General features: G+C 46.4%; 1 protein-coding gene across 21 annotated transcripts in view; it reads right to left on the bottom strand.

The window, feature by feature from the left end:
- The window catches only part of EPB41L1 (erythrocyte membrane protein band 4.1 like 1), a 105579-nt gene that overhangs the window by 19584 nt on the left and 70493 nt on the right, over positions 1-15502 (bottom strand). For 7 of the 21 annotated variants that reach the window (XM_031953936.1, XM_031953934.1, XM_031953939.1 and 4 more), the window contains 6 exons: positions 15203-15238; positions 13027-13230; positions 9673-9765; positions 3165-5210; positions 2529-2633; positions 1018-1428 (listed from right to left, as the gene is read on the bottom strand). In XM_031953936.1, the coding sequence (XP_031809796.1) occupies positions 1018-1428; positions 2529-2633; positions 3165-5210; positions 9673-9765; positions 13027-13230; positions 15203-15238 (2895 nt within the window). The remainder of the gene's footprint in view (positions 1-1017; positions 1429-2528; positions 2634-3164; positions 5211-9672; positions 9766-13026; positions 13231-15202; positions 15239-15502) is intronic. The other 14 variants (XM_031953950.1, XM_031953948.1, XM_031953949.1 and 11 more) reach the window with 8 other exon arrangements.

The following is a 15502-nucleotide window of genomic DNA, read 5'->3' as shown; positions in this document are numbered from 1 at the left end:
TCCATGTTCTTCCCTCTATTGCCCTTCAGGACCCAGTTCAATAATGAGCCTACGGTGGCTACCCCTCTGCACTAGTGGCAGAGAAACAATCACAGATGGTGCGACCCAGGAGAGAAATCAAAGACCAGCCCACACAGACCCTCCCCAGCACTTTTCCCCACCCCCAGCCCCTCACCTACTCTCCTTCTCTTGTCTTAAAAATAATGGTCCCTAATCCCTTGACTCTGCTTGACAGTCACAAATCACCTTTATAAAAGCTGTCCCGTACCCTCAGAACCACGACCTCTGATTTCACAGCATAGAGAATTATCCCCGACCGCACGGCCGTTTGGCCGGACACACACTCTCAGAGGGCAGCCTGGGGCACCTCGAGCTTGTGGCTCTCCCACGGCCTCATGGCGACCCTGCCAGGGGGAGGGATTCTGATCCGAGCCTTCTCGACAGCCAAGCCGGCCTTGTCCCCATGACGCCAGCTTCCTCTCGTTTACAGAGAAGAGCTAACTGCTCTGCCCAACGTCACGTTGCTTCTGAGGGCCAGGACGGAGCTGGCGGACCCAGACCCTCCGATTGGGCGCAGGGCTTTTCCTCACTACTCTGCACATCCCGTTCTTTTCCCCAGACGTTTATCCTCAGCGGCCCCCCTGAAGCCCGCTCTCTCCAGCCCGGGGAATACAGGGCTCTCGGACACTGCCTAGGAAGCAGCCCCCAGGCCGGCACCGAGCGGAGTCTCGCAGGGGAAATCTCTAGCCAACCACCCCCCACCCAGCCATGCTGTGGGGCCAGGAGCAGCAGGGCGGAACAATCAGGAGTTAGTGCGGCATTCTCGACAAGTCTTTGACACAACAAACATGCTAAGACAGACCCAGGCAGCGAAGGGGGCTGGGGGCAGCCATGCAGCCCAAGGCAAGGCCCCCAGGGGGCGGCCCCTGGCCCGGGGAACATGCAATACCAGACAGGGATCACGCTGACACAACGGAGACTTGGGAGGCACACGGGCGCTCGCGGCTCCCACCCTACCTCAAAGTGGGGCATGTCAGGGGCGGGATAGGCCCCTCGTTCTGGGCCTTCACTTGCTGCCTTGGACTCCTCCTCCCGGCCGGGGGCCGCCTTGTCGAGATCCCGAGGGAACACCGGCCCCTCGGCCTCCGAGTCGCTCCGATCTCGGTCAAGCTCGGGCAGACTGCGGGAGAAGTCCTCAAAAGCAGTGCCGTGATAGTCCCCGATCACGGTGAAATCCACCTCTGCCTCTAGGCTGGACGTGGAGCTGACCGTGATGCTGGAGCACTTGCGCTCGATGGCCAGGTGGTTGTCCTTCAGGAAGACCGAGTCCCGCTCCTGGTCCTGGTCCTCGTCTCCCAGGTCGCTCTCCGGGGCCCTGGCACGGGGGGGTTTGACCTTCTCTTCTGAGCCCTCCCTCAGCCCCGCTCTCTAAACACCAGTGAAAGTCAAGGAACACAGAGGAGAGAGACAAAAATCAAGAGGGTGAATGTCAGGCACAGGTCAACGTCCAAAAGAGGGAGGTCGGCAGTAGGGAGTGAGTCCCCCAAGAGCGTCACCGAAACCACAATGCAGGTCAGAAAACCCAAACCTTCCCGAGAGCTGCGGGGGGCTGCAGCTCAGGCACCGAAGGCAGAAGCGAATAAAAAGCACACAGCCCGGCCTGGATGCCCGCCCAGGACACGAGGCCCCCAAGGTGTGGTTCTTGGAGCTTGTCAGAAGCAGCTTTGTGCAAGGGGCACGGATGGCAGCTCAGACCCCGGCCCTGACATGAAGTGAGTCCGGCGTTGCAAAACGGCAAAGGAGTCCGCGGGAGGGAGGAGGCAGGGAGGCTGGAGCCAGCTCTGAATTTCGGAGAGGAAGCGGATTCGGCTTGTCAATTCCACCGGGCCCGTTGGGGAGCAGGGGTGCCGGCACCCCCAGGCCCCAGGACACAACTTCTTTAACCTCCTCCTCCTCCTCCTCCTCGGGACAGGGATCCTTGTTTTCTACTCTAGGCATGAAGCAAAATGAAGCTGGGCACCTTTATTGGGGGCCCCGAGGAGGATGAAGGGCATGGCCAGGCTGGACCCTCAGCCCCGGGGGGGCCAGAGGCCAGGGGCCATCAGTGTGATTGACAAGCACAGTGGGATATAGGCCCCTCCTACCTATCATGCATACCTCTCAATTGGCCCACCCACCAGAGACTAATGCCCATAGAGAGAGCTACCTGCTTGGTTCATTTCCTTCCATTCTGAGTCTGCGTTTAAAGAATAAATATTAGCCACAAAGCTTTTCTGGTTGATTTGGTCTCAGACATTTGGAAGTTTCAAAATGAATTCAAAGAAACCGTCTCTGCAGAGATTAAGGTTGTCAAGACCACCCTAATTGGGCTGGAAGGAGCACCCAAGCCCCCACCTATGAAGCTTCTGTGAGGTTGAGAGGTATGAGGGACCTGGCTCCAGGCCAGAGACAGGCAGCAGGAGTGGAGGAGCCTAGGCTAAAGCATGTACGGTCGTGGCCCAGAAAGGGGGTGGGTGAAGTGCAGAGACCTGGGCAGCTCGGGGCCCAGCCGCTTGACTCTCCTCCTCTGGAGCACCCTTAGCTGCTGAGCCCGACAAGGCCTTCTCTTCCCAAGCGGGCTCCTGAGTCTTACTCTGGATCAGAGAAAAGGGTTAGTCTTAAAGAGGTAGAAAGGGAAGGTGACGCTGAGCTGGAGCAGCAACTGAATGGGTAGAGGCTGCAGGACAGAAAGATTGTCCCAGGTAGGCGTGGGGAGCAGGAGAGGAGGGGACAATCTTTAAAGAAGCCAGGCAGGATGGGGGGGACATGATAAGGCAAGGGGCCCCGGGAGGACAATGCATCATGGCTGGCAGCGAGACCACCCTGCTTCTGCTCCAGGCTGGGAAGATTATGCTACGTCAGTCACTGGTGGTATTTCTGACCCAACCAAAGGGAGAATGTCACTGGAGCAACTGTCTGGAGTCAGGTATAAGCTTAGGTTACTTATGAAAAACCAAGAAACGAAAAAAAACGGAGATGGCCAAGCCCCCTCTGCTCTTGGTGATGGAGGTGAAGCTGTAGGAACATGCTCCAGGAAGAAGCACAAAAACATGCAGTCAGTTCCATAGGGAGGTAGGGAGGAGAGCAGGGAGTTGGAGGAGAGAGGGATTCATGTGGCTGGTTACCCTGGCTTCTGCCAAGATGGCCTTGGAGCCAGAATCCACGGATGCGTGTTTCAGCACTTCATCCATCTCCTGGGGCAATTCGGGGGCAATGAACACAGTTCTGAAAGGATCTGCGGCTGTTCCGGGTTTAGTTATGAAGTGACCAGTATCTGGTGCTGACCCAGGAGGCTCTGTGGCTTTGGGGCTAGAGACATGGCTGGGGGGGTGAAGCTGGACAAAGCCCAGCTCCACAAGTTTGTTACGCTGCTGCTCCACCTGCCCCGGGAAGGGTTCGGATGCTTGCTCACCTGGCTGGGTCTTGGAATCACCTACATTTGCCCAGAAGTTATCTGCACCATGAGTGTCACCTCGCTCAAATATCTTGATTTTATTGGCCACCGAGGTCTTGCTAATGTCTTCCTGGGAGCCCTCGTGACCACTAGCTTGGAAAGCTATCCCCTGCTTGGGTTCCCTTTCCAAGGCAGTGAGCACTAGGCCTCCTGCTTTGGTCTGCTTGGCTCCATCTTTTGGTTTCCCATTGGTAGCAGGCAAATCCTTTGTCTTAGCTATATCAGGGACTTCCGCGTCGTTGGTCCCCAGACTTTCCTTTGGAAAATGGACAGTCTTTGGAAAGACAGTGGGATGTTGGGTGTGAGAGAGCCCATTGCTGGGCCACTGTTCTCCTGGAGGGGGAGACTCTGTACAACCTTCCCAAGCTGCCAGGGCCTCAGAATTTCCTGGGGAAGCCAGGGCAGAGTCTTTCATCATGATTCCTTCCATCTGAAGAAATCCTATAGAGGCTTTATTTTCATTCAGCTCAGCATCTCCTTCTACAGTGTGGAATGACCTCTCTTGGAACAGAAAATGGTCCTCCTTAAGTCTGTCCGGCCCTTCCACATCTCCTTGTGGAACCCTTGGATGGTTAGCAGCACCTCGATCTGCATCCGTGTTTGGGGACTCACTTCCTCCCTGGCTTGGTAAGTGGTTCTCAAATCCATCTGGGAGGTTTTTCTGAGCCTTTTCTATGGAACTTCCCGTCTTGGGCATTTCTTCCTCTGTGAATTTGCCACCTATTCGGTCAAGTAACTCTCCTTCTCTCCTCTCATAGGGGCTCTTCTCGTTGTCAGTTGGTTTATAACTTAGAGATGTTTTTTTACTCAGTTGTTCTAAAAGCACTTTGAGTTCATCTAACCCTACATCTATAGCTGGGGGCTCATCTCCTTCTGAGGACACACCCATATTACTGCCAAGACTCGAGACCACTTGGTCTCTGGAATTAAGCTCAGGAGCTACTGTTGACCCATCTTCCAATGCTACTTGGCTTTTCTGGTCTTCCTGGATGGCGCCCAGTTTTGCTACCTTCTCATCTTCAGGGACAAAGGATGCCAGTTCCTCTTGTTCTTTGTCTGCAAAACTTAAGTAGAAGCTCCTTTCTGCTGGAGAGGACTCTGTCTCATCACTGGAATCTGCTCTGGTTGACTCCTCTGGAGACACTTTCGTATCTTCCTTCTCCAAGGCAGGATTTTCAGAGCAGGAGTCCCAAGGTTTCATCCCACATACTTCCTGTTGAGCCCCCGACCCTGTGGCTGAAGGCTGTCTGCAGGCATGGAATTGTTCAAGCTCCCTTTTGAGCTCCATTTGCCCCTCAAATTGGTTGGCCGAGGCTCTGCTTTCTGCAAGGCTTGCTTCCCTGCTGTTAAGCCTGGGCTGGGAGGTATCTGGAATTTTCTCCACTAATGCCTGACTAGCCACAAGTGAAGTCCTTTCTGAGCCTTCCTGAGTCCACACGTTATCTTCCCACACAGACTCAAAGTCCTCGGGACTTGCAATCATCTTTCCTCTTTGGCAGGTCTCTTCTTGCCCCTTCGTTCTGACTAACTCTTCAGTGGCCACCTCCACTCTGAACTTATCCACACAAACATCCACCTTGGAGATCCCCGGGCTGGCGAGATCACCTGGTGTGACTGAGGCTGGGGGCTCCTCTGGTTGTGGGGTGCTCAGGTTTCTGAGAACAAGTTCTTCAGGCTGAGAGCACTCTCTTTCTATAAACACCCAGTGCTCCGAACCCTGCATTTCAATTGGAGCAAGAACAGTTAGCATGAGGCTGAAATCAGAAGGCTGTTTCTTCCATCATCAGTGAAAGAAAAAATGCAAATACCAAAGGGTAGATATCATGGCACTGCCCTCATGATACCAAGAGGGAGGGCATTGGAAAGGAAGAAAAATACCAGTGGCCTTCTTATGTCTTCTACTGAGGGCTTTCTCTCATTACTACAACCCCCCCAATTCTATGAAATGGCACAGGGTATTAGTATAAACACTATAAATAGTTTTTATAAGTAGGGAAACCGATTAATAGATTGTTGGAAAGGATTTTAGTTGAACCCCTTGATTTTAGAAGATGAAAAAAATACCATGGCTCAGAAAGGACAAGTAATTTTCTTAAAGTGGTATAGTTTTTTAGGGCAGAATTAGGACTAGAATCCCTTATCTCCTGATTCTTGGGTTAAGGGGTTCTTAAATAATAATAATGATGATATTAATAGCTAATATTTACATAACACTTAATTAGTTCCAGGCATGATGCTTTACAAATATAATCTCATTTTCTGCTCACCATAACCCTGGAAAGTAGATGCTATTATTATTCCAGTTTTACAGATGAGGAAACTGAGGAGAAGTGATTTGCCCAAGCAAGATCTCACAGCTAGTAAGTTCTAGATTTGAAGTCAGGTCTTTCTGACTCTAGGACCACCGCTTTCCTCACCTCCTCATCTGGCTGCCCCTGTCTTTGTTACTCTGATTAGTATTGAGGATGAGTATTGAGATGTCCCGGTCCCAAAGAAAGTTAGCATAAAAATTATAATGAGAGATAGTTCTAATTGTCACCAGAATACACCTTTGTGGACTGATAAGCTAGCTGTCCAGAGACAACTAGATTTTGAGGAAAACTAGCTCAAAGATGGCAGCTTTTTGATGAATCAGACTGTTCCCCTCCTTAATCTAAAACCTTAACTCTCACTTGGTTTTGGTCTTGGTTTACCTTCTCTCTTTACCTTTTTCCTTGGGAAAACTTGGGTTGCTGGGTTGCTCTTGCCTATAATCTCCTACCTGTCCCAAAGCACCTAAGCCACACCTGCTCAATTAGGAGGAAAGAGGAGACCTATTGGATCCTGTGTGTGTGAGGCAGAGGGAAGGATGTGGCAGAGCCTCCAATGTGTTCTCTCTAACAGGAGGGAGAATAATCATGCCCTCCTACAGCAGACCAAAATGACTCTCTTCACACTCAGTGGCTCTTGGTTTGAATCTTCAAGCTGTCAAAAATACAGTACAGAAGAGGGAATAGTATTTTTAAAACCATATCATCCTTATTGAAAAGCCTGATTTTCAAAAGAGCTTAAACATAGTCCTGCAGAAAGGGTAAAAAATTGAAATTAAGTTCTAGATTCTGTGTACTCCTTACTCCCTGAGATGATACTACTCAGCCTGAGTAGCCCATATGCTCTAAGTTGTCAGAATCCAAGATCAGCCACTCCCTAGGATCAAGGGAGAACATTTTTCTAGAGGAATGCCAGTATCTGCTGAAGCCAGAAAAGAAGTCTTTTTTTTACACAAAGTCATTGGCTGGGTCCCTCTTCAGCCTTATCAGCTGATATCTCTGATCAGGCCCAACGGGCCCACCAGCTAATTGTACCCTTGAGGAAAGCTACCTACAAACAGCATGAATATGTCGGAGTTAATGACAAGGTCATACCCCAAGCCAAGTAATTACCTAGCCACAGACAAACAAGAAGCCCTAACCTAGTGGAGAATGGTCTCCATGCTCCAAGGAGAATTGATCCTCTTTGGTTTGGAGGGCTTTTCCCTTGGGCCACACAGCATGGAAAGGACAAAGACAGGAACAAGAAGGGGGTGAATTTAGTAAGGACTTGGATTCCTTATGATAACACACATATCCTGGTAAGATAAACCCTAGAAAAAATGGTAGAATAAGTTAGTGAAATAGCTGGAAGATCAGCTTTAAAGTTAAAAGTCAAGTTGGGAGAAAGGACTCCTAGGCCTGTTGTTAAATGATTTTTTAATCATGTCCAATTCTGTGAGACCCATTTGGGGTTTTCTTGGCAGAGATTCTGAAGTAGTTTGCCATTTCCTTGTCCAGCTCATTTTACAGATGAGGAAACTGAGACAAAAAAGGTTACGTGACTTGCCTAGGGTCACACAGCTAGTGAGTGTCTGAGGCCAGACTTGAACTCAAGATGAGTCATTCTGACTCTCAGCCTAGTACGCTATTTCTGTACCACCTAGCTGCCATGCATCCTACTCTATAATCATTTTCATAAGACCCCTTGAACAAGGGGATTAGAAAGTTACCCAAAGGGGCATAGATGGAAACCATGATGAACTGAGCAGTTTTGTTCTGGACAAGGTGCTACTGGGCTCCCCATCCTTGGGGAGAAACAGTGCAGACTCACAAATCTACTCTGGTAAAGAAGAAGAAAGGGTTCTGCTGTGAGGTAGCAAGGTGTATCCGGGAGAATTTAGCCAGAAATGCTTACATCTCAGTCAGCTTCATGAGGGCCCAAGAGATGGCCCCATTCTCCAACCCCTTCTCACTCTGCTGTAAGCCTGTCCTTGTCCTATAGCATCAAAACTGTGACGGTGGCTAGGGACTGGGTTTTAACAGCAAATCCTATAGGGGAGGAATGCTGATGAGAGAAGGGAATTGCACTGGGGATAGGTGAACCCCAGTCAGGACTCAAGCAGTAGGAGTCAGCATAGACATGTGGAACATGCTGCCCTTTATCATGAAGAATCGAATCCAAGGGTGGTTTATAGGAATCACCCAATCAAAATAGGTTGAGCCCCTAAGCTCATCCATAACCTGCTAAGGAAATAACCCCTTTAAACAGAAGATTCACTAAGGTCCTCCTGGGCTCTTCCCAGTGCAGACTTGATTGGAAACAGATTCAGAGAAAAGATGGAGATCTTTGATCCAGAGATCAATGGAAGCAAATGCAAAGGAGAAAGAGCCCTGGACTTGGAGTCAAGAAAATCTGAGTTCAAGTTCTGACTTATGTCCTTATTAGCTATATGGATGAGCCATTTAATTTCTCGTTTAACTTGTTTCAATTGTTGGACTTGATGGATTCCAAGGTTCCTTCTAGCTCAAAAATGTCTAGTTTAACCCTTATCTAAGAAGGAATACTCTCCATAAAATTCTCAAAAGTGGCCTTCCTACTTGTACATGAAGACCTCTACTGAAAGAGAATTCACTACTTCCCCATTTTAACTACTGACACCATCAGTTTTTTTTTTTTTTGTTTTTTTTTTTGGGGGGGAAGATCAGGGTTAAGTGACCTGCTCAGTCACACACCTAATTAAGTGTCTGGAGTCAAATTTAAACTCAGTCCTCCTGACTCCAAGTACGGTGCTCTATGCACCACAACACTGAGCTGCCTCAACATTGATTTTTACTGTTAGAAACATTTTTCTTAAATGGAGCTTAAAAGCACAACTCTCATCCATTACTCCTAATTCTTCCTGCAGGGCCAAGTAAAACAAAAGTCTAATTCCTTCTCCACATGACATACAGCGCTTGAAGGAAGGAACTTATCTCCCCTCAGTCATCTCTTCTCTACGCTAAATAGACCAGTCAAGAGGAAGAATGAGCTAACTAGAAAATGGATTAGGATCAAACAAAATCCTGAAGGCAACAAAGGGAAGACACCCCAAGAGGTCCCTGGGACGCAAGGAAGAACGGATGATCTGTGCCAGAGTAGTCTGCGCCTGACTCCCTGCTCCTTTTTGGGGAAGAGCCCCTCCTTTTGTCTGCTGGGGGTGGGGGAGGAGGGCACTGCTTGCCTGTTCCTGACAATGGCCAGGGCTCTCCAAGCTGCCCCCCACCCCTCCCTGGTGCAGGCTTTGGGCACAGGTTGCTTACAAATCCTGTAAGGAAACAGCTTGCTGCTCTTTATTCCATTGGGAGAATGTGTTCCTCTGGGGAGCCCTGTACCAAGCCCAGGGATGAGTCTTAGAGAGCAAAGAAGGAGGAAAGGGACAGCCAGGCCTTCTAGCCACCCTAAACCTCAGGCACAGAGCCCAGCAGGTGCCCTATCTGACTAGGTACTGGGGGAGGTCTCGATTCTAGCAGAGAATCTGACAGGCCCTAAAGGAGCCAGAGGAGGAAGGAGGGGGCTACACGAGGAGCTTCCTGGAACCATCTAAAGACAAGTCTCTGGGGAGACCCTGATGCCCTCAGTCAACACAGAATTCAGCTTTGAGCAAATTCTGCCTGTTTGACCAGACACTGGGAAAGAAAGACTATTTCCTCAGCCCTTCCCCAGGAGACAATCTGCTCTCTAAGGAAGGGGACATTTAGGCTGCCCTTTCTGGAGGCTGGAAGGTCTTCTACTTCCCCTCTGGACTACGACTAAGGCACCCTTTCCCCACCCACCACGCCTGAGAAGGGGACAGATGAGTCCCCAGGGGAAATGGAAAGTCCCCCAGGTGACAGAGGATGGACAGTAACCTCAGGAGACGACGCAAGACTTTTCTGGATGAATGACTCCAGGGCTAAGGCAATTCCCGGCTCCAGCTGGGAGGCGTCCTCTGTTCTCTGGCTCTGCAGGGGAGGAAGGTGCAGGGCCCAGGCAGAGGGAGAGCAGGGGCATAGGGAAAGGGAAGGGGGAAGGAGAGATGAGAGGGAGAGATAGAGAGAAAGAAAGACGGACATATGTTCCATGAACACTCAGCCCTTCCTCACATGACCCTGGTTCAAACCCAGCAGTATAAAGCATCTGGTTTGGAAGTGCCAGGGAAGCATATTCATAGCTAACATTTATATAACACTTTAAGGTTCACAAGCAAAATATTTTGAATCTTTATCTCATTTAACACCTTGTGAAGTAGGAACCATGTAGGTATTATTATATTCATTTTACAAATGAAAAAACTTAGGTTCAGAGAGGTAGAATAATATCTATATATACATACACACATAATACATATACATATATAATACATATCTACACACACACATATCTAAGGCTTTAGGTTTACAAACATGCTATCCATATATTATAGTTTATTCTCACATCATTCCTGGGAGGTAGATACTACTATTATACCCATTTTATAGATAAGGAACTGGAGTTACATGACTTGTTCACTGTCACAACAGCTAGTGTTGACACTGAAACCAAATCTTTGCTGACTCCAAGTCCAGCATTCTATCATACTATTCTCTATCATTCTTTATCATACAATTGCTTTAGATGTAGCAGGAAAAGACTCTGAGCAGTATGGAGCTTTGGAGGGAGGAAGTCAGAGCTCCTAGTTTATTTCTAGAAGTGATCCATAGGATTAGGTTAATTGGAATGGAAACCCTTATGAAGATCCCAAGGTCTGTATCTGATACCTATTAGGTTCAAAAGTGTTACATGGATATTCCAGCCAGCTTTATTCTTGTTTAAGTATTAGAAAAAGGATTTTCAGGCCTCTTTCAAATAGCTTTCCTTGGTGGGAACAAAACTGGATTCATTGCATAGTTCAGTGAAAATGCCATTATTTGAGTTCAGGGAATGAACTCAGCTCCTTCCTTTTTGATTTGCTATCTATCCTTCCTTCATGGATCACAGGAGTTGGGAACCATAAGATCATAATTGTGGGTAGAATTCAGGCTCCTAAAAGTCCCAGGACACACTCTTTCTAAACTCACCCTCTGAATTCCTCAATTCAAATGCTAGCAGTGCCCCTGGATCCACTCTAGCAGTGCCCCTGGATCCACTTCAGCAGTGCCCCTAGATCCACTCTAGCAGTGCCCCTGGATCCACATTAGCAGTGCCCCTGGATCCACATTAGCAGTGCCCCTGGATCCACTTTGCAGTGCCCCTGGATCCACTCCAGCAGTGCTCCTGGATCCTCTCTGCAGACTCTGCCCTCTGCCATTTGAGATGCTTCCTCCCTATGACTCAGCTATAGTACCTTTCCTTCCCCCAAACATCACCTTTAGCAGCTTACACACCTCTCAGGTACTCCCCTCCACCCCTCAGTGAGGGTAAGGAAGCAGATTTCCTCCCTTCTTCTGAAAGGATGCTCTCAGGGGATGGCCAAGGCTGAGGTCATCCTTCATTCCTTGCTCCAGGATTATCATACATATCCAAGCTGCTCCAGGAGTCTGGCTGGTACCATCACAGCCTCAGCCCCACTCTCACAATCCCAGAAGGGACAGGGCCTGTTGACAGGTTATCTCAGGGGTGGAGCCAGAACCAAGCCCTGCTCCAGCACCAAGAACCAGCCTCACAGCTGACTGAAACAACTGTCACTGAAAGCAGGGTAAACACAGATGTGACAACCAGTCCAGCTGCCAGTTTGCCATTCACACCTTTAGGAACAGACTTCCAAATCATGAGTGCTTTCACAGAATTAACTCCCATACCATCACCCAGTCAGTCCCTTTGTTCAAAAAGCCTGTCTCTGACAGAGATACTAAGCATGGCTTAGAAGGGCTCGGTGCTACCTACCTCGGGCAATGCTGGATTGAAACATTAGGTTTTACCTCTAGGGTTGGGGATACCTAGGACATTTCAAGTAATTTGTCTTAAGAGTTTTGACATTACCTTCAGCTTATATTACTCCTTATAGAAGAAATCTTACTTCCTGATGTTCAAATAAAGACAGCAAACTCTGTAATTTGATATATTAATACTAACTCACATTTCTCTAGTTCTTTACAGTTTTACAAATTTTCTCACAACCACCCTGTAAAGTAGGTTGTTCAAATTGCTACCACATTACAAATGGGGAAATCAGGTCCCAGAGAAAAGAAGGGTCTTTCCCAAGGTCAGGTTGATAATAAGTGTTAGAGGTGGAACGCAATTTCAGGTATTCTAATTTCTAGTCCAGTATTCTTTAAGGATGGGGAATGCTGAGTTAATTTAAAATTCTGATTAATATAGAAATACCACATATCTCATATGCCGATCAATAATCTTTAAGGAATTAAAACAGATATATTAACTTCACATTATATCTAGATACAGCATAATTTAATCTTCTTTTAGTTATTTAGAAATCTTCATGTGTAAAAGAAATTCATGAGCTTTGAAATATCACAAAAGAATTTAAAATATCATGTTCTTTGGACATGGTGCTGGAAAACTAAGATTCAAGGCTATAAGACTTAATTAGTTGACTTTGGGCAAGTCCCTTCATCTGAACCTTAATTTTAAAATGAGTATAAAAATATTTGTACTATCTACTTCCAAGAACTGTTGTGACGATGGCTAGAAAAAGCTGTACAAATGTAAGCTGTTATTTATGATTACTGAATGTCAACAACAGTTAAACAATGGTACTTAATAATCCTGCTAGATTTTAGGGAGAAAATGTCTTTTGCATAACAAATATAGGTAAATATTTTTTACAATTTATTATAGAAAGTACTTAGAACACTACTTTAAAATTATAAAAATCGAATATAAAATTCTATCTTTTTCACCTTTTCAATAGAGAAATTTACACCTGTGCTCTGAAGAATTATTTTTGTCATTAATTTTTAAAAAAACAATAAGCATTAGAATTTATTGGATATGTTAGTTAATAAGAGTTTCCTTGCCAGTAGAATGCAAAATAGTAGAGAATATATTCTTCTTTTTCTTGGCCCTAAAATTTCTTTTTTCAGGCTTCAACAACTCTCCCTCACCCCAACTCCAACATCTTATGTTCCAACATCGAGTAAATGAATCTATGGTCCCTGGTTCCATCTTTTTCTCCCACCAAAAATGGTTATTATGGGGCTGAAAATAAACGCGATAAAACCTAAGTATAATCCCAATTCCCACAGCCCATCTTTCTTTATGGAGCCCAAGGCCACAGGACCCACCTCATTAGCTTTCTCAGGAGTCCCTTTAGGGGTTCCTTCTTCATGCTTGGGAGAGGATGAGGCTGGTGAGGAAGGAAGCCTCCGTTCACGTTCCCAGTCACGATCCCTATGGATCAATTTGCTATTGGGCTCCTTCAGTGTCCTCTTGAGTTCATTGATGCTGGCCTGATGTTTCAGTAGTACATCCTCTGGTTTATCTAAGAACTTGAGATGGAGAAAGCAAGTGAGTTAAAAAAGGAAAGCATCTCTGAATTATAATAGTTTTTTCATTCCAAAAGCAAGGAATAAGGGACTGAAGGACTAGAAAAGTCAGAAGCTGCAAGTTTCTGTTCCTATCCCCTTAGGTATGTGTGCTTTCTGGGTATCCGTGGGGAAGAAACAGGGAAGGATTCATGTAAGCTGTCCCTCATGCTTGGAATATTATCTATTTCCATCCCTACATAGTGAACTGATCTTCCTTTCCATCAAGTCTCAGCTCAGATGCTATTTCCTCTATGAACCAAAAAGGAATTTTCTGTAATTATGCTTCCCTTGATCACATTTTACTTTATAACAGAGACTTGTATAGTCATTTTATTCCCTCAATTAGATTGTAAGCTCCTTGAAGAAATGCTCTATGCCATTTTTCAAATATGCATCCTCTGTGCCTTGTCCATAACAAGTGGGTCTTTTAAACTGAGATGTCAGAAGTAGGGGACATTAGTTCTAGCATCATGGCATGAGACCACTAGTTAGGGGAACAAAATGCCAAGGCTTCTGACCACAAGCTGACTTCAATGAAGCTAGGAGTCACCTGTCTGCTATGGAGTGGAGCATAGGGAAGAGCAGCAATTTACATTTATTTTTCATATCCTCAGGAGGTCTCATCTATGAGGCTATTTAAAAATGCTCAGTTCATCACAATCCCATTCCACTTATCCAAAAAAGAAAAAAGAAAAGTCAGCAGATTCCTTTGAGAAGCAATCACAAGATCACAGACCTAGGGAGCTGGCCTGAAAATACAGATAGAAGTCTCTAGAGTTATTCTCTAGAGTCATGGAAATATCCTACCAAGAATGATAACAATAATTAGTCTACATTTAGGTGGCACTTCATAATTTTTTTAAAAAGTGTTTTATATACATTACTGAATTTTATCCAAAAAACATCTGTGTGAGAGTAGTTATTACTATTATTATCATCATTTCCAATTTACAGAAGAACAGAATCAGAAAAATAAAGTGACTTGACCAGTCACATGGTTAGTTAAGTGATAGAAATGAAAGTCAAACATAGATATTCTGACTCCAAGTTCACACCACAATCTATTAACATTGATTCTTCAAGTACTAGAAGGGAAAAAGTGGGCTCCCCAAAAGTAAATATGGCCTGCCTCATTGCTTGTCTTTTTGTGGTGAGCCTACTGCCTCAATCCCAGAGTTAGCATACCCCAATGATGATAAATCCTTGGGAAGACTTGGAAAATCAAATGTTTGGTCATACTTATCTGAATATCTCCTATCTCCTCCTTCTACCATGGGACAGGACTCCTATAGCAGGTAGGGTAATGTCCACTAGGGTTATGGTAGCCAGCTGAACCCAGGCTTTAGAGTATCTGAGGTCTCTGCAGGAGAGTGAGGATTATATTCCCTCCCCAACTAGTATCCTCAAATTTAACCTTTTCCAAGATAGCCAAAAAAACAAACCTATTTTGACAATGAACATATTATGAAGGGACTGGATTTGGATGACAAGCAAGAAAGGAGCTAGTTTGGGTTGGAGAAAAAGAATCAACAGTAAGAGGAAGAGGAGAAAATGAAGGAAGAAAAAAGAAGACAAGAAAGAAAAAGGAAGATGAAAAGAGAAGACAAAAATAAGAGAAATGAAGAGGAAAAAAGGAAATAAGGAAGAGGAAGAAATGGATAAGAAAAAGGAAAAAGGAAGAGGGGGAGAATTTTATAAGTAATAAACTTATGAGGACAGAAAGCAGGCAGACAGCACAGCAATGGACCCATTTCCCAGGAATATGAATGACTTCCCCAACTTAAGGACAAAGAAGATGAAGACCAGGGATGGCATAGGAGATGTCCTGAAATGAGAGGGCATGGACCTGAGATGAAGGCAGAATGGCACATGACAGATGGTGGGTGGCAAATAATGAACCAGAAGGAGCAGGGGGAAATGATGCAGTCAGTACCTCCTGCTTGTGCCTCGGCGTGGTTTCCTGCTCCGGCTAGCAGTACATGGTGAGGGAGGAACCAGCAGGGTCAGTAGTGGGATTACATTAGACACATCGAGATTCGAGTCAGGCAGGGTGGTGAGGTAGGGAGGGGAGGGAACTCGATCGAGAAAGAACATTAGTTGGAGCTACCAACACTCTAATTGGGTGGAAGGAGTGGGAAGCGTGTTAGCTTACTTATGAATGCTATGTCTATATAGACATGCAGGGGGGCTTGAAGGGGTAGGTCGTTTCACATGTGAGCACATATTGTGGACA

This window comes from Sarcophilus harrisii, chromosome 2 (genome assembly GCF_902635505.1).
Source record: "Sarcophilus harrisii chromosome 2, mSarHar1.11, whole genome shotgun sequence".
NCBI lineage: Eukaryota > Metazoa > Chordata > Mammalia > Dasyuromorphia > Dasyuridae > Sarcophilus > Sarcophilus harrisii.
Note: the sequence above shows the minus strand (reverse complement) of the source record. Positions and strands in the feature narration are given on the sequence as shown.